At 38.1% G+C, this 18,871-nt stretch overlaps 1 protein-coding gene across 1 annotated transcript in view; it reads left to right on the forward strand.

Annotated features, from left to right (window-relative positions):
- Positions 1-18,453, forward strand: part of daam2 (dishevelled associated activator of morphogenesis 2) — a 106,056-nt gene extending 87,603 nt beyond the window's left edge. The window contains 12 exon segments of the mRNA XM_046855164.1: positions 72-101; positions 1,406-1,478; positions 1,481-1,508; positions 2,796-2,880; positions 3,272-3,378; positions 3,875-3,963; positions 7,042-7,210; positions 8,030-8,137; positions 8,623-8,683; positions 11,279-11,410; positions 15,022-15,192; positions 17,813-18,453. Coding sequence (XP_046711120.1) covers positions 72-101; positions 1,406-1,478; positions 1,481-1,508; positions 2,796-2,880; positions 3,272-3,378; positions 3,875-3,963; positions 7,042-7,210; positions 8,030-8,137; positions 8,623-8,683; positions 11,279-11,410; positions 15,022-15,192; positions 17,813-18,031 — 1,272 coding nt within the window. The 3' untranslated portion in view covers positions 18,032-18,453.
- Positions 18,454-18,871: the final 418 nt, after the last annotated feature.

An 18,871-nucleotide genomic window follows, 5' to 3' on the forward strand; every position in this document is an offset into this window, starting at 1 on the left:
GTGACGCTAATCACTGCATGTCTTCCAATGTTTTTTTTTTCCTTCTGTACTCTCTCCATCTGCCTGACCAGGAGCTGCTCACTAACCAATCCTTCAAACAGGTGAGTCTTTAGTTTGAGTCGTCACTGCTTTTGGCCCTGTGCCTCTTCCCACAATCTGCTGCCAGCCACACAACTTTACAACTGCATTTACTTAGTTGGTTGGTTTTATAAAGTTGCTAAAGGTTTGAATAATATCTGTTTTTGCCAGTTTAAATCTGAAAAGATACACAATACAAACAAATGCTTGCTGACACATGATTATAAAATTAATGTTCTTTCTGAGCATCCCATTTTACATTTAGTCCACATTTTCTTTTATATTATCCTCCACTCTTGGGATTGGGACCAGCACTAAGAGTGCACTGGCTTGTGCAACTTTAATGGCTAGGTTAAATAAAAAATAATATTTCTGCTGTTGATATAATATATACTTAAACGCAGCAGCCTCGGATCGTTAATTAGGAGAAAAACCCGCTAACATACAAACAGACAGAGCAAATTGTCCACATAACTGTCAATCAGCCACGTAACTTCTTCATAAATTGTGTTAATCAGCCAAAATTGCTGATTACACCTTTAAATCCTGGTTTGAAAAGTCAAATCATTTCTATGCCCGATTTATTTTTTTGACATTTTTACCTGCATTATTGCAGTAATAGTCCATATGCTCAGTATTTCCTAAAGATTAGTCTTGTGCTGTTCTGGCCAGTTGCTAGTGAGTGATGTTTTGGCAAGGCCTGAAAGTGAGTAGGAGTAGTCTTCTAACCTCAAGCCAAACCCAAATCCCATCAGCCACAGCCATGGAAGCAGTGAGCCATATTTGGATGCCCGTTCGGCGGTTGTTGAATTGCTCTTGTGCTTGCGTTCAGAGCGGAGGAAAAGCTTTCACCCATAAATAGCTCACTGTACTTTAAACATCCTCACCTCAGCAGCCTCCGTCACACGGTCCTCACTTAACCGTCTGCTCCGAATCCTGGAGCTGTTTCCTGTCCATACAGTGTTTCATGGAAAGTTCAGTGTTTAGTGTCCGTTTTGTGCTTGAGCTTCCTCTGTTTATCTGAATCAGCACCAGTATTTTCCTCACTCACTGAAATGATTGTAAAATACGAATCAGGCTCCCTGCAATTGTAGAACAGGAGGTTGTAGGCAGCCTTTTCCACATTCATGAGCTGTGTATGAGGTCATGAAATTCAGACCAGGAGGCAATGTATCAAAGATATTATTGGTATGGTAATTTCTTTGAAAATGAACATGTTTGTCAGGTTTATTCCAAATTACACCATCCAAAGTTTGCTTTCAACCAGAAATCATGTCATTTAATGCAAGATGTCAACCTTGTTTTTCCACTTTCTTGCTTCGTGTAGAAGGAGACTGGTTCCATGGATGACTTGTATCTAAGTACAAGGAAAGTGAAGGAGCTGTCAGTCATCGATGGGCGGCGCAGAACTGCGTTATCTTACTCTCCAAGTATGTACTTAACCATGACTCAGCACTGTCGATGCAATACTTTCTCTCAAAATCTAAATTTCCCAAAGTAAGTCTGACCACACAATGAGCTAGACACAGAGCACATAACTATAAGATCAGCATTAACAATGAATTTGTAGCAGGTTAACTAATGTACAAAGAAAAATGTACAAATTGTGAAACATAATAAATAACTGTACAAGATAAATCGAACAGGAAGAAAGTTACATTATTCTTATGCACATTATCTCTAGAAACCAGAAAGAAATGGTGTCTTATATTTATTTCTGTTATGGTTCATAATGTTTGTAGCCTAATTAAAAAAAAAATCTTATCACTATTGCACAATCTATAAAACATAAGGTATAAAAGACAGATCTGGATATTGGACAGAGAACAAGTATTTTTATAAGTCAGAGAAAATTCAAAATTCTCAATCACATTTATTTCATAAAAATCACTTATTTTATGTATTTGTTTCAAAGACACACATGTAAAACCCCAATTATATATATATATATATATATAAGTTGGAATGCTGTTTAAAATGTTTTGCAAATCTCATAAACCCACATTTAATTCACAATAAAACATGGAAAACATGGTACAGTAAATGTTTATAATGGGGAAATGTAACATTTTAAGGAAAACTCAAGTAATACTGAATATGATGGCCACAACATGTCTCAAACAAAATTTGGGACGGTGGAACAAAAGGCTAAAAGAGTAGTTACTAAAGTGTTACTAAAAAGAAGCAGTTCGAGGAATTTTTTGGGACTAATTAGATTATTTGGCAACATTTTTACCTTTATAATAGCTGGTAAGGTTAATATTTTTGAGAGTTTTTATCTGACCCGGATTACCAACAGCAGATAATGTAACCTTTGTATTATTTTTTGGAGAACCACATGTAAAATTCGGGGGCCAGGCATGGATTCTCCAAATATATTTATATTTACAAGAATCCGCCACCAGTCATATAGAAACTGTGTTAACGCAAAGTTGTACAGCATTTTTAGATTGTAAGATAGTAGATGCACATCTATACACATCCAGACCAGATTAAAGAACAGAACACAAACTGACCCAGGGGCACCTACCGTCCTAATAGGGCCATGAGTACACGATCAATAGCTATCTATCACAGTTTACAGAGCACAACATTGATTAGCCCCAAACAACCGTAAGGTCATATACACACATTCGAGCATGTGACGGTTAAAGTGATGATGATTAGTACCTGGAATTGCTTGTGTCGTCTTTTCTGAAAAGTTTTGCTCCGTGCAGGTTGAAAATGAGCAACGAGGAGATTAAGAGAGCCATTCTGGAAATGGACGAGAGAGAGGAGCTGGCTAAAGATATGCTAGAGCAGGTACTTAAATGCTCGTAAAGCCAGTGTGTTGTGATTTGATATGGTTAGTGAACCCTAAAATTATTGACACTCTTTATTAGAATGAGTTAAAATGATAATTGTGAGTATAAATATATATACTTTAGCATTTATAGAAATGTAAAACCAAAGTCCCTGTAAAACCAATTTTCAACATTCTTTAAAGACCTACACCTTTAATGCATAGCAGACATTCTTGTGAAGAGTGCTGCCAGGATATTTTAGCTCAAACTCTAGTGGCCACTGATATAAAAATTGGGCTGCATCACACTTCCCAGTCTTTAATTATTTTACTACAACAGCACACACTGAATTGGTTCATTCCTTACATAATATCCTAATTTTAATTTATGCCTTTTATTTATTTAATCAGCTGTTAAAGTTTATTCCTGAAAAGAGCGACATTGACCTTCTGGAGGAACACAAGCATGAGCTGGATCGTATGGCACGTGCTGACCGCTTCCTGTATGACATGAGCAGGTACAAATGCTTCGTTTGTGTAAATGATCCCTGTGGTCAAATATAATGTAAAGTGAAACATTGTTTACTAAAGCATATATGTACACATTCCTCCTCATTGTGTTGTCATTGACTGTTAAAAGCATGTTGTTTTTTTTAAAGAATGAACCCCTTGAGTAGCCTTATGAAACGTCTACATCCTCCTGTCTAGTCTTACAGGCGCCCACAAAACACCCTGTTATTTCTCCACGTTATCATTCACTATGGATAATTCTGCTTTGAAATCATCCCGCTACCCTTCTACCCTTTATCTTCCCCCTTCCCAGCAGAGGGGGGTCCCTGCATCACGATTCTCCTCGAGTGCACGGGTTTGCAGCAGCTCATTAGGGATAAAAGCTCAGGAATCTGTGTGGGAGAGCCAAAGTTTCTTTGAAATGACTCTCCTGTGGAGACTGATTTTTTTTTGTTGTTGTTGTTTGTTTGTTTTTCTTTCTACTGCTGCCTGACTCCTGGTTAGGATTGATCATTACCAGCAGAGGCTCCAGTCGCTGTTCTTCAAAAAGAAGTTTGCAGAGCGACTTGCAGAGACCAAGCCGAAGGTGGAGGGTGAGTGAAATGCTTGTAGCAATACTAATATTTATATTATAGCAGTTAATTCACTGTTGAACAACACAACTGGAGTTAAATGGCAGATGCTGCACATGAAGCTATGGATTAAAAACTTACAAAATGTACAATAATTGTTGAAATAGTGCTTTCTGTCAGAAGGTGTTTATCAGTTATTGAAGGAGTCTCCATTGTTAGCACTTTCAATATCACAGTAATGAAAGGTGGAAGTTTCACAATAATCTTCTTGTGATTCAAGATGTTCAATTTATTAAGATAATTAACTCTGGGGGCATCTCACACGACTTTATTACTCGATTATTTTCTTATTATAACATGTAACATAGTGTTTTATTCATCACTTGATAAGTAGGTGAATTACATAAAAGCAAATGTTGTAAGATTTAAGAATGGGTTTTATCACTTGAAGTCAGAATAATACAGGATTTAGTATGGGAAGATTGAGCATCTCACACCCCCTGTTGTCTGACTCCACCCATGCCAAAGCAGGTGCTTTTATATACACACACAGCCCTGCAAGCAGCATATATGTAATTACAGAAAAGAATAGAACATTTCCATCATTGTTCAGCGCTTAAATGCAGAACTGTTCATGCAAAATGTGGTTCTAAACCGTTGTAGTAGACTGCTGATATTAATTACAGTCCAAAGCCGTACTCAAAGTTCTTGAGTTGCACTGTAAATTCATGGATATTTAGGCTGTTGAGGTGGAAACATCCCCCGCTGCACTGAGTGGTCTCCAATCAAAGAGAACTACATCCAGAGGTAGGGTCAAATCAGAAAAATCTGAAGAGAGCAAAGGGACACAAACACTGGTCACTGGTACCTCAGGAGCATGCTTAACTGGACAGAGAGAGATGGAGAGAAGAGAAGAGAAGAGAAGAGAAGAGAAGAGGGGTGACATGGAAAGAGAAATAAGGATTATGCATGCTACTATTAGCAATATTTCATACGAAATATTACTTAATACTATACTTTTTATAATATAATGCTTGCAAAACTGCTGTAATTCATTTCCAAAATAGTACTAGTGTAAGTATTAGAGTAATAGAGTAGGTGTGTGTGGCTCTGTATGCATCTCTGGTGTTTGAACTTCTTCCGAGTTACCAAGGAGGCTATTTTGGAAAGCTGGCAAATGGAGTTGCTCTCTTGAAGACCCGTTGCACCAAAGAGTTAGAATACACTCCATGCAAATGGAATTTAGTGCGTGCAGCGTGAGTAAGGATTACCGTGGCTTACATAAATATTCACCCTCCTTGAACTTTCCCACACTTTACAGTTTCATATCCTGGAACTGGTTTAGACTTAATTAAAATTATATGATGGTAATCTACACAAAATAGCTGGAGATGAACGGCACGGTTGCATCGGTGTTCACCACTGTGGTAGGAGACAAACTGTGTCAAAGTGTCACATGATCTCAGTCTTTCTGAGATCTTCACTCGTATTACAGACTCGGTTAGAGAACATAATGAATTGCATGTCATCATTAAGGGCAGAGAGCTGTCAAAACACTTCGTAACAAAATCAATCCTGAGGCACACTGTTAAGATAATATGGAAAGATTATTTTCCCACTGCGAACTCTGCCATCAAACTCAGTGACCGAGTAAATCAGGGATTAGTCAAAGAAGGCCGTGGGTAGTGCTCGACAATACTCATACAAACCACTGTTTTTCACAGCATGAACGGAATCTACTTTGGCGTGTGGCCTCATTAACAGTTTTACCTCTCTGCACTGCACGTCATGAAAACACACTAGGGTTTGTGGCTTGTTAGAGTTTTAGCTGCAAGCGGTGTAATTGATCAACTACAGACCCTGCACTTTCCCTTCATGGATCTGCCATGTCTTGTATGGAGTATAAATCTGAGAGGCCACACAGTAGATGACTAATATCCAAAGTGGCTTTATAGTATATGGCAAATGGCTTTAACTACCAGTGGAAAGGAACAAGAAACTCTGGCCCAGGATCTGTGAGCCACCCCACCCACGCATGTTCCCTCATGTCAAAATCAGAGGCGTTTCTAGTTTTTAGAGGTGGAGGCTGTGTCTAAATTTAACCAGGCTTCTTGGGGAGTGTGATTTGTAGGAGTGAGGAGAAAGTTGTGGCCAGGCATCAGAGCTGTGTGATGATTCCATAATAGGAATCTCATTACAGTGTGGACAGATCAGAGTTAAGATCGATTCATCCTGATGCAAACATTTCTAAACATATGATCCACCACACAGTGGACGCTGAGGTTAAGTAACAGTTTCAACCGATTCCAGGGGCTTTTTTTTTTTTTAAACGTGGTGGTTTCCTCGTCTTCGTGTGTTCCTGAGAAATTAATTTGGCCAATGCAGGAACCTTGTCCTATTGAAACCTTTATGCAATATATATGTGCGGTTCGGAATTCATTGCTGTTGATTAAATCTTGTTTTGGCCCATTTATGATTGAGAGAGTGATGGAGGATTTGGTTTTAAGAAGGTCTGCAAACATAATGTAGGACTGATGTGAATATGACTGGCCTGTAAATCTAACATTTTATTTAAAACTAGATTGCCATGACAAACTTTGATGTTGACTTTCGGTTAATATGTGTTTATGGGAGTTTTTAAGATTTTTGAAATATACAGTAGCTTGAAAGGTGTATTAGGTGTAACAGTCCAAATCTTTCAATGAAATTCAGTGGGAATTTTGGCCAATTTAAGCTTCTGTAATAGGAAAACTGGTGAGTTTGGTGTACAGTATGTAGCCTTTAGGACCCTACATTGTCTACTTGTTTCACAGACAGTCCACAACAATAAAATGTAAATTCAAAAAATTTTTAAGTGCATGTCTTTTTTTAAAACAAATCAAATAAATACAAATGTTGTAAAACTTGGGGGCTTGGTGAAAAATAATTCACTTTGGGTTGGTTTTGACATCACACCACACACATCAGTCCACACAAACATTCATTTTCAGCACGTCTCTGTGATTTATTTCTGACATATCATAACCGTGTTTCATTGTCCATAACCGTCTTTATTCCACACTGCCTTAACTAATGCTCCAACATCTGCGTTCTCCTCAGCTCTTGTATGTGCATCCCGTGAGGTGATGAGGAGTAAACATCTGACTCAGATTTTGGAGGTGGTCCTGGCCTTAGGGAACTTCCTGAATAAAGGCCAAAGAGGGAATGCCTATGGTTTTAAAGTGTCCAGCCTGAACAAGATTGTGGACACCAAGTCAAGCATAGACAGGTCAGTACTGCATTTGAATTATGAGATGAGAAACCTGGGACATTGTGGTTGGGTGTAATTGCCCCTTGAGTAATGTGGTGTCTATTAATCTACTCAAATATTCATGGCGTCCTAATTGCAGTTAACCGCATTCATCAAGTGCTCATTTAAGTAGCATACTAGTATGTACAGTATGTTATAGCAGGATAACTGTAGATTATTATGAAGGTAGTATTTACATTATTAATAAAAAAAAATTATTTTACAAAAAAAAGTTTACTTGAACAAAGGCAGCATTATTTTCCAATTTACTGTTTAAAACAGAAACTTCCAGAAATTTGCCACTAAAGCGACTCAGTGTTGACAATATGACAGGAATTTTATATCATATCTATATAATTAGTAAATTCATGGGCCTGGGTGCAATGTCAGCTTTTTTTATGGAAATCAAATTATTTTTATTTTCTGATTACTTGTTTATAGAAATTAATTAATTATTTATTTGTCCATAGAACCAGCATTTTCCAATTACTAAGTTGTACACAAATGTGTTGACTGAATTATTGATAAAATCAGATGTTTCTTTGTGTCTATAAATTTTACATGCTGGTGTTCTCTTTATAAATGTTCTTGCAATAAGAACACATTAGCACTTTCAGGCATGCTTGGGGAGGGAAATGATGTTGAAAAGTCCAATGTAACTAATTAGTCATGCTTGAAGTTCAGAAGTATGATCAAGATAGCAAAAACGAATATTAAAGATGTACTTTGAAAGCTACTATTGAACATTTTGCATATGAAGCCATGTGTGACTGATCTGTATTGTGTTTCTTTGTACAGAAACATCACCATGTTGCACTACCTGATCATGATTTTTGAGAAGAACTATCCCAACATCCTCAATGTCCAGCAGGATCTGCTAAGCATACCAGATGCTGCAAAAGTCAAGTGAGTGCACCCATTTTGGAAGATAGTAGGAATGAATTTAAGACAACAAGACATGCTAAAGGCATAATAAACATTATAGTGGTGAAAGGGAATTACAATTACCCCTTCCCCTCGCTCCCTGAAGACTTCCCTGTGGTGGAAAGCAACTATTGCACATCACTAACATTGGAGACTTCTTTAAAAATCTTTGTCTAGTTACACAACACCAGATCAACAAATATGCTGTATAGTATTAGATTATGTGTAGCATCTTCTATTCAGGTTCATGTAATTTTAATGTGTTGGTCCTACTGTATCTCATAAGTCTGAACTGCATTAAAGAAAATTAATCCAAACCATCTCACAGTCAGATTCCAAACAGTTCAGTACTGCTGTGGTACAACGCTGTATTAAAACAGTTTGTTGTTAAATATAGAAACTGAACTTTGGACTGAAGTTGTAGTTGTGAAGGCTGTTGTTTGATTTGTTGTTGCTCTGTGCAACAGTCTGGCTGAACTGGAGAAGGACGTCTACAGTATAAAGAGTGGATTGAAAGCTCTGGAAGCAGTGAGTATTCTATTATACATTCCTGTGGCATATTCAAATTTCAATGCAGAGGGACTTTACTGGCATTTCTATTGTGGCAAAATGAAAGTCTCTCAAGCCTTTAAAATTTGAATGATGCAGCCAAAAAGAGGAATGGTTCAGTGAAAAAAATCTAATTGCCCATTTTTCCACTTTTCCACCACAAAAGTAATTGATCAGCCAAGAAACTATTGGCGTCTTATGTCCCTTTTTTTTTGTTTCACACTCAAACTCCCAATTTTCCTATACGCATATGTCAATTTAAAATAATTGTTTAGTAAAATATCATGAATAATGCAGATCTAGAGATGTAAGCTCAGGGTGGGGTTAAATTATTATATGCAAAATGTTCAGCTTGCAGAGTTGGTGGTGACTGGTTTTAGAGGTGGGGCCCAGTATAATATATTTGGGCTAATTTAGTTCCACATTATTTGACATATTTTTAATTCTATACTAATAATAATTAAAGCTAGCACTCCCTTTGTACATATGCATAGCTGTTACTGGTCATGATTACAACTTCTCCTGTTTTTATTCAAACATGTTATAATGAGTTAAAAGCTGATAGTTTAGTGAATGTGTTGTTTGAGTCACGCTCTGCCGTGTACTGCTTCTTTTCATTTTTGCATAGCTTCAGAATGGAAAGGCGGCTCAAATCACGCTCTCGCAGCTCTAAATGAGAGCAAGGCAATTATCGGTGATGGGTTCCTATGGACTTATTCAGTAAGCAATTAAGAGAGAGAGGCATGTAGAGGAATGAGGCCAAGCAAAGCCATGATTCAAAACTAAGATTGTGCATTAATCATGGAAATTGAAACCAACAACATGTGGAGATGGTTTAACAGCATGGCATGAAGATGCCAGAAGCCCAAAGCACTGTGCTAACAAATTATTAGCAGAAAGATGGATATATATTAGGGGCGTAATGTACACGTTTGTACAGAAATTTGTCGGTACAGGGCTTTCGCTTCAGTACACATAAAACGAATTTAATCCTTTATAAGTGCGGAACATAGTTTAAATCTGAGTTTCTACAGAAATGTATTAAGTGGCGGACCACAGGTTTGATTAGTCTGTGCCTTGCACTTTGAGCGAATTTTTTATTCTTGTTAAACTTGAAAACATACACATAAATTCCAGGGGTGTAAAAAAAAAAAAACAACTAGAGCTAGCGCAGTGTCACTGTGGCTACTCACTCCGTACTAAAAATATGCATGGAAACGGTAAAGAATACATATCGCTAGCGTTAGCCACTAACCAGGAAGTGGCTAGCGGCTAATGCTATCACTATAGATCCTTTAGTGTTTTTATCCAGATTTAAGAATTTCTCTTTAACAGAACATATTATATTTAATGTTAAACACACACACACACTTACATACACATCTGTATTACCCAAACGAGGGTCTAACAAATGCAAGCTATTTAATTAAAATCTTTCATTCATTTAATTTTATTTAATCCATGTAATTTGTGCCAATTTAATTGACTACTCAATTTAATCAATATAAGTGTATTGCACTGATTTGATTTATTCTATTGTGTTTTTATAAATGATATTATTTTATATATTATTTAACCAAGCAGGCATTTTACTTAAATTATTCAAATGATGATGATCACAGATATTAATAATAATAAACTGTGTTAATAAAAAACGACAAGCAATTTTATGTTTTGCATTTCATCCCCCTACCATGCCGAAATTGAACCAAAACATGGAAAAAAAAAAACTAAGTACCGAACCGTAAATTTGTGTACCGTTACACCTCTTTTATTTATTCATATATATATATATATATATATATATATATATATATATATATACACACACACACACACACACACACATATATATATATATATATATATATATATATATATATATATATATATATATATATATATATATATATATATATAAAAATGTGTGTGTGTGTGTATATATGTATATATATATATATATATATATATATATATATATATATATATATATATATATATATATATATATATATATATATATACAGTACAGACCAAAAGTTTGGACACACCTTCTCATTCAAAGAGTTTTTTTTTATTTTCATGACTATGAAAATTGTAGAGTCACACTGAAGGCATCAAAACTATGAATTAACACATGTGGAATTATATACATAACAAAAAGTGTGAAACAACTGAAAATATGTCATATTGTAGGTTCTTCAAAGTAGCCACCTTTTGCTTAGATTACTCCTTTGCACACTCTTGGCATTCTCTTGATGCCTACTTTGAAGAACCTACAATATGACATATTTTCAGTTCACTTTTTTGTTATGTATATAATTCCACGTGTTAATTCATAGTTTTGATGCCTTCAGTGTGAATCTACAATTTTCATAGTCATGAAAATAAAGAAAACTCTTTGAATGAGCAGGTGTGTCCAAACATTTGGTCTGTACTGTATATATAATATATATAAACTTTTGGTCTGTACTGTATATAGTATAGATCTTGCCTTAGTTATATGATATGTTTAATAGTCTAAATCTTGCCCATATATATAATAGTATCTTGCCTTGTTTTATTAACTCACAGGAGCTGCAGTATCAGCAGAGCCGGCCACGTGACCGAGGGGATAAGTTCATCCCCGTGGTCAGCGACTTCATCACAGTGGCAAGTTTTAGCTTCTCTGAGTTGGAAGATTTGTTGAACGAGGCAAAGGAGAAGGTAAGATTTAGCTGATTACCTATTCAATCATCATCATCATCAGTGAGCAACTCTGATTATATGTCTGCTAATTGAATGCTTTAGACTTAAGCTTTTTACCAATTTGTGTGGGACTACCAAAATTCTTCAACTAATTATAATGTTCTTAATCGAAAAACCCCTACTTGTCCTTTCTGCTCCAGGACACACATTTATAGAGCTTTCATTTAAGCCAGATGAAATTGCACAAAGGAATTTAAAGGAATAGAAAGTGAGGGTTTAGCGTTGACTCCCCTACTCCCTTATTTGGCAAGTGTTTTCTTTAAGCTTGCTTTAAGAGTCCTTGTGAAGACGTGAGGTGTTTTCCAACTTCTTTCCTTTCACTCCTTGTGAGAAGAGAACGAGCTGCAGGATGGACTCCGTCTTTCCGTTATCCTTCTCACAAGAGCCGGTAGTCCTGCCAAGCTTGTGCATGAGCCGTAAAGGGAAGGGAGAGTGCGAGAGACTGAGAGAAGTCTTTGTGCACCCTTTCCCATGTGGTGTGATGACTTAAACATCCCGGGGAAGCCTGGTGACTGGGCCTAAGTCCCTTAGAGCGGTTTCTTTTTTTTTTTCCTGTGTGCGGAGGCAGAAAGAGAAAGAGCACTCTTGTTTGAAACGTGGCATGAAGGCTCAGTCCCCATGCTGCATCGTGTCTCTGCATCTTAAGGGAATAAAAGTATACGAAAGGCCATCTTTTAATCCACTTTCCCTCTTGTTAACCAAAAGTGGATTTGGGGTCAGCGTAATCTCTCCCTGCATGGGCTGATCACATGCTGCCAGACTCGGCACTTAACCGAACAGCGTTAACTCTGAATCCACTCACCGTTCGCCCAATTATTTAATTTAGGAGCACCGTAAAAATTCAACGTCTGTTCAGAGCAGCGTCACAGGAAAAGGTTGACCCTGGAAGTTGATTTGCAGCGAAGGAACAAAGGCATTGCTGTACTTCTACAACTCAGTCTGTTCCTTTCAGCTATTTAGTGGCCAGGGCGCTCGTGTCTCTTAAATAAGGCCCAAATCTTCAGTCCCCATTAGCGCATATAGGAATTTTATCCATTGGAGCAAACCAAATTAGTTTAATATATTAGTCCAAAATTGTTGTGGGACACTGTGCAGTAAAAGTATCATTAATCAAAGATAATAAATGCTAAATTGTTTCAGGACCACATTCACTTTTTGTGGAACACGCAGGGTTATGAATATCAACAGCTGGTTAATGTATTTTAAATGAGCCATGGATTATCACACGGGTCACTGTTTCAGATTCCTGGGATGATATAAATGTTGCATTATAAATATGGCAGTGTATTAAAATATGATCAAATATGATTCAATCTCCATACACACATTTACAAAGCTCTGTTTAGGACGTATTCTACAAGAATACATTTTTAATTCTATACAAGTATAAAACACCTTACTATCCTTCTTTCTTTCTAAAACTCGCTTGCAAAGAATGAATGCACATAGAAACGCTATAATGTGTATAAAGTGGCGGGTATTGCGTCAGAGATAAGAAAAGGAACCGTAATGTATCTCCTTAATGGCACCGCTGTGTTCCACTTAAAATACATATAGGTGGATAAAGTCCTTTTGTTTTTCCTTAAAAAGTCCTTTTGTTTATCTCGGCATGATCTTACGCCAGATCTCTCTGGTGTAAATCTATTGTGGATTTGGGATACTCTTGGCAGTCGCCACAGTCTGACCTTAAAATGGATTTACACTTTTAGAACAGAAATTGTATCTAAAGGAAGTCCTTATTTTAGCTTTTGACACCATGGTACTCCCAGAACCAGCCCCAAAGACTTAAATACTGTCTCTAGGACTGGACACTAGTCTGGACAAGTCTTTAGGACTGCTCCAAATCTTATGGACTCTGCGTTAAAATCTCATGTCAATCTTTTACAGTTATTTAACAAAGAGATTTAGAAATGCTGAATATTTTAGAATATTCTCTGTCTCTCCTTCTCTCTCTCTCTCTCTCTCTCTCTTTCTCTCTGGCAGTAATCAGTGGACAGGTGGTAGTGATAAGAGAAGGCATATGGTAGTCTAATGAGGCGTGACCTCATCCATCACGCACACAGGAGCAATGAGGCTTTGTCTTGTTTGTGTGCACTGTTAGTGGTTTGAGTCGAGATTGATGGAGCTCACTCAGTACACAGATAAGCAGGAACTCCATCAGCCTGGACGATGCACTCACCTGGTGCACAGCCCATACATGCATGCATTTTATTTTTTTACATTGCCGTAGCTATATAATACAATAGCCTCGTTTTTAGGTGTGATTAGGCCCTATTGCGCTGAACCACCCCGGTGAAATCAGCCATGACCAGGAAGACGGTCATTAGTTTTGCCGAACCAGAGCCACACACAATGAATTCTCTCTGGTGCATTTACACTAATATCTTTTCTGTATTGTGGCTGTTGAACACTGCACTACTTGCTGTATTGAGTAGAGGGAAATCTTTCAAGTAACCACAAATCAACATTCTGTAAAAAATCTAAAGTGTCTGTTACAGAGAGTAGCAGTTCTCCCACCTCTGGGGTTTGTTTGTTTGTTTGTTTGTTTTATAGTGCTCTTAACAATGGACACTGCATTTTAAGCAGCTTTACACAGATAAAGCAGTAATAAAAAAAATGTATATGTTAGTTTCTTAAAATTGTAAGCCTTGAGTGGAACCAGACTCAAAAGGGGACCCATTCTCACCACTATTAAGCTGTGCAATGATAAGCGATTAAATGCAACCTGTGGTCCTGAGCCATTGTAGTAGATTGTTGATATGAATTACAGTCCAAATCCATCCTCGAAGTTCTGGAGTTGCTCAGTATTTTCATGAATCTTTAGGCCGTTCATGTGGAACGATCTCCAGCTGCACTGAGTGGTCTTCAATTGAAGAGAATGCGTTTTCTAAATTTGCTTCTTACTGCAGGTTCATTCCTAATGCGTCTGTTCTCTTTTTATCTACAGTCACAGTTAAAGAACTATAAACAGACGTGCAATAAAACTACTGTACAATAACCTATAATCTTCACTGTATAATAACCTATAATCAAAAAAATATCTTTATGGTAACTAACGCAGCAAGGCTACAAAGACGAAAATAGATTGTTGCTTGTTTTAGATCAGTTCGGTAAACGCCGTGCTCTGCATTTGATAGCTGTTGTGTATGATAAAGTTACAGTAGGAATGTGCTTGAACTTGCATTCTATATAATTTCCTAAATATGGAAAGTTGCTGGTTGCAAAACCGAATCTGAAGTGGATTAAAAAAATTTAACACCATGGGTAAAAAGAATAAATACAATTTTGAGTAAATATGTCTAAATATATTCAGATCCAAGCCCTTTGCTGTCTTTCAGTGTTGCTGCAATTGAATATATTAACAAGTCTTATCTTCCACATAACACAGAGGGTGGTGATTATTTGTAGGGCAGAAAAAAATCTTAACAGAAAACAGAAACCTTGACAATCTTGCATTTATTTTTTTACTAAGCATGATTTTAATTGAATTTTATTTTTGGTTTTGTTGATTCCTCTTCCGGTGTTCCGATGCCTGTTGTTTTAGACGTGCTCCTCTCTTCTGTTGCCAGTTCGCCAAGTCTCTGAAGCACTTCGGAGAGGAGCAGGTACACATGCAGCCGGACGAGTTCTTTGGAATCTTCGACACCTTCCTGCAGTCGTTCAACGAGGCTCGGCAAGACCTGGAGAACATGCAGCGTCGCAAAGAAGAGGAAGAGAAGCGAGCGCGCATGGAAGCCATGGTGAGCCACATGTTAGAAATACAAACCCAAACCAGCGTCTTGTTTCTCTGTTTATCTTCTCTCAGTAAAGGGACTTTTTTTTTGCATGATTATGCCCCATTTTAGTAGTCCTTAAGTGCTGGTCTCAGTGGAGATCATTTCCTGCACTGTATGGCTTAAGAGGATTTCGATGTCTGCTCAGGATTGCTTTAATAGTCGAAAGCGTAGTTATAGAGTTCCTCGATCAAAGGAACAGATTTACAGTAAGGCAACGCTGCTTTTGTTTGCTTTCTATTGCATCATGTATTTTTTTTACTTATAAATCACTGTGCAGGGATGTGACCAGGGTTTCAGCATGTCCTATTTATTGTTTATCCCCCTTTATCTTTGTTAAATGGCCATTCCATCAGATCAGCTGTCAGTAGACCTCCAGCCCCTCTCTATTTTAGCCAGCACGCTCTGAGGTCTTCCCCAGGGAATGTCAGGAATGCAAGAAAAGAGCAGAAAGAGTATGGGAACCAAGCAACTCTTTGATTTCCTCCCATCCCTCAGCAATACGGATTGCAGGAGGCACTTTCGATTAGCTTGTAGACTTGCACATGGCTCGTACAGATGCGCAGAGCGAACGTTGCTATAGTTCTCATGTACATAGGCGTTCATGCACACACACTCGCACGTATATGTAATGGCTTGCATCCAGTACAAATGATATATAAACAGATTACCCAAGACTCTGATGTCATTTCTACTCCAAATATGTATACATCTGAAAATTGATTCCATGCTGCTCAGTAATTTGGCCTAGTCACAGCACGTACAAGAACAATCAGACTGGACAGAGTACTGAGCCTTGTGTTAGACCATGGTGAATATCATACCAGATATGATAATGATTCGAGACATTTTATATTCTCCGAAACTAGATAATATCTTCCAGTTAAATCAAAAAACAAACGAGGAAAGTATTTCTAAATGGTCTGTATGCTATAGTTTTAGATACAGCTGGAACATCTCGAACCCGAGGTTATTTCATTTTTTTTTTTTCTGTCTTATTTGTTAGCAGGGATCATTTCCTCCTTGCCATGAAAACTTAAGGATGATTCTACCTACTCTTAGTTTTTACTACAATGTTAAAATCAATAAGCAAGACATGCTATTGAAATAAAAAAAAATATTTAGACAGGCTATGTTTATGTGTCTGGAATGATGATCAGTAGAATATTACTGATTTGCGCTTGTGTTTTTGTTGTTTAGTGGTGCGATGTAGGTCACTACACATTTCAACCACAGTACGTTTACATTAGAAAAAGACTTTTGGGACTACAAAACGTGTTAAGCTGTTATCGATATATTTTGATTCCAGGATCAGAATCAGAATATTATTCATTGATCCCACAGAGAAATTGTTAAAATTGTTAAAAACAATTGTTTATACAATTTTTATGTATTATTTGTACTGGATGCAAGTAATTACACAGTACATACACCATTCAGGCATAACATTATGACATTATAACATTATGACTGTTGAAGTAAATAACACTGATTATCTCTTCATCATGGCATCTGTTAGTGGGTGGAAATATCAGGCAGCAAGTGAACATTTTGTCCTCAAAGTCGTTGTGTTAGAAGCAGGAAAAATGGGCAAGCGTAAGATTTGATCCAGTTTGAGGAGGATCTAATTGTGATGGCTAGATGACTGGGTCAGAGCATCTCCAAATCTGCAGCTCTTGTTGGGTGTTTCTGTGGTCAGTATCTATCAGAGGACATAATCACGGCACACTAATGCACATGGGGAGTGATGGCTGAACCGTGTGGGCCGATCCAACAGACGAGCTCCTGTAGCTCTCTGAAGTTGATGCTGTTTATGCTCCATGGGTCAGGGCAAGTGTGGTCACGTGACTTACCGGTGTGCGGCGCTGAGACCAGGTGAAGATGGATGCTGAGCAGACCGACCCTGAACTGGTAGCCAAAAAAAAAAAAGTAACCCCGTTATATGGCGATATTTTAGCTTTAAAGTCACCAGCACTGGGCAGAGAGAGGAACTGTGCAAGATTTGCTAAATTATAGACGACAGGCGATGGTTCAGCAGACCCAGGTTTCTTTTCTTTTTCATTCACTTTTGCACGTCGCTTTCCTCGTATTCATGCCGGGACACACACACACACACACACACACACACACACACACACACACACACACACCATGGCTCCGCCCTCCCACCACAATGCTCCACTCCCAATACCCCACTACTGCAAATGTAATTTCATTTTGTAAAAAAAATATTCATTTTAAAAACCTTTATAGTTTTACAAATACACATTTAGCAATATTACTTCACGCAAATCGCAACATTGACCACAATAACCACAACATGACATTTTTCCTAATTCGTGCAGCCCTGGTCAGGACTGTTTTGGCAGCAATAGGGGGGACAACAGGTGGCAGGTGGTCATAACGTTATGTCTGAACGGTGAATATGTGTGTGTGCATGAACATCTACGTACATATGAATGATGGCTACATCGCTGTGTGCAAGTGCGCTTCCTGAAATCCATATAGCTGAAGGGATTAAAGGAAATTTCATTAAAGCATCTTTGGTGTCTACTAATGAAATGTCCCTGTCTATATATAATTCCAGCTGAAAGACCAGAGGGAGCGAGAGAGGAGGGCAAAGAAGAACGCTGGAGGGGGCGTGTCTGAGGAAGTGGGCGAGTTCGATGACCTGGTGTCAGCCCTTCGCTCGGGAGAAGTGTTTGATAAAGACCTGTCGAAGCTCAAACGCAACCGCAAACGCTCCGTCAACCAGCTGGTGGACAGCAGCGGTCGTGAAAGACCCATCACCAAGGTCAACTATTGATGGTGACACCTGGAAAACTTTCATTCACTGACTTGTATACTGTACGTGAAGGAAAAAAAAAATCCTAACTGCCATCTGCCTCCTTATTCACCCTAACACGTGATTGCTTGCATCGTAAAAACGGCAGATTCATAGACCTTGTTGGACAGTTCTCTGGGTGTCGAGACATTTTTACAGCACTGTGCTCAACAAATAGGCTTGCTCTAAACCTTGTTCTTATCCCGCATCAAACACGGTCTTCCTCATCTCATAGCCAATGGTTCATTTTTCCAAGCTGACTCAAATAACCTCAAACTGCCAAGATTCTGATTCCGCATTTACCAGAGTTACAGAGGTAATGACCCTGGTACCATAACCAATAGAACCAGGACTTTTTGGGAAAATTTGGTCAGAATCTCGAATAAACAGCTATCTATCACTACCATCCGTGTAGGTGCTGATACACCACGTGCCTCTCTCTCCGCCTTCTATATTTCTCTGGTGCTTTGACAAAGAGGACCGTTGGTGTATTTGAGATTAAAAAAGAGAGAGAGAGAGAAACCCACATCTGTAGCTCTTAACTCAGCTAAGCAATGGGCCTCGTTTTTTTTTTTTTTTTTTTTTAGCATTTTTGACCCAAAATTTCAAACATGGAGACTAGTGGAAGAAAATGCACGAGGTGAACCCTTTAATGTCGGGATGGCCAGCAAGGAAAACAGGACACTGTGGTCTCAGTCGTGTTGGCTGTGAAACCCTTTCCCCAAGTGCCTCCCCATACCGACGGCATTCCTAAGGACGACGCTGGAGACGAGTCGGAAATGCAGAGAAAGCACAGCACTTCTAGGAACACGATACGGCGAA

Source organism: Silurus meridionalis, chromosome 8, assembly GCF_014805685.1.
Source record: "Silurus meridionalis isolate SWU-2019-XX chromosome 8, ASM1480568v1, whole genome shotgun sequence".
Classification (NCBI taxonomy): Eukaryota; Metazoa; Chordata; class Actinopteri; order Siluriformes; family Siluridae; genus Silurus; species Silurus meridionalis.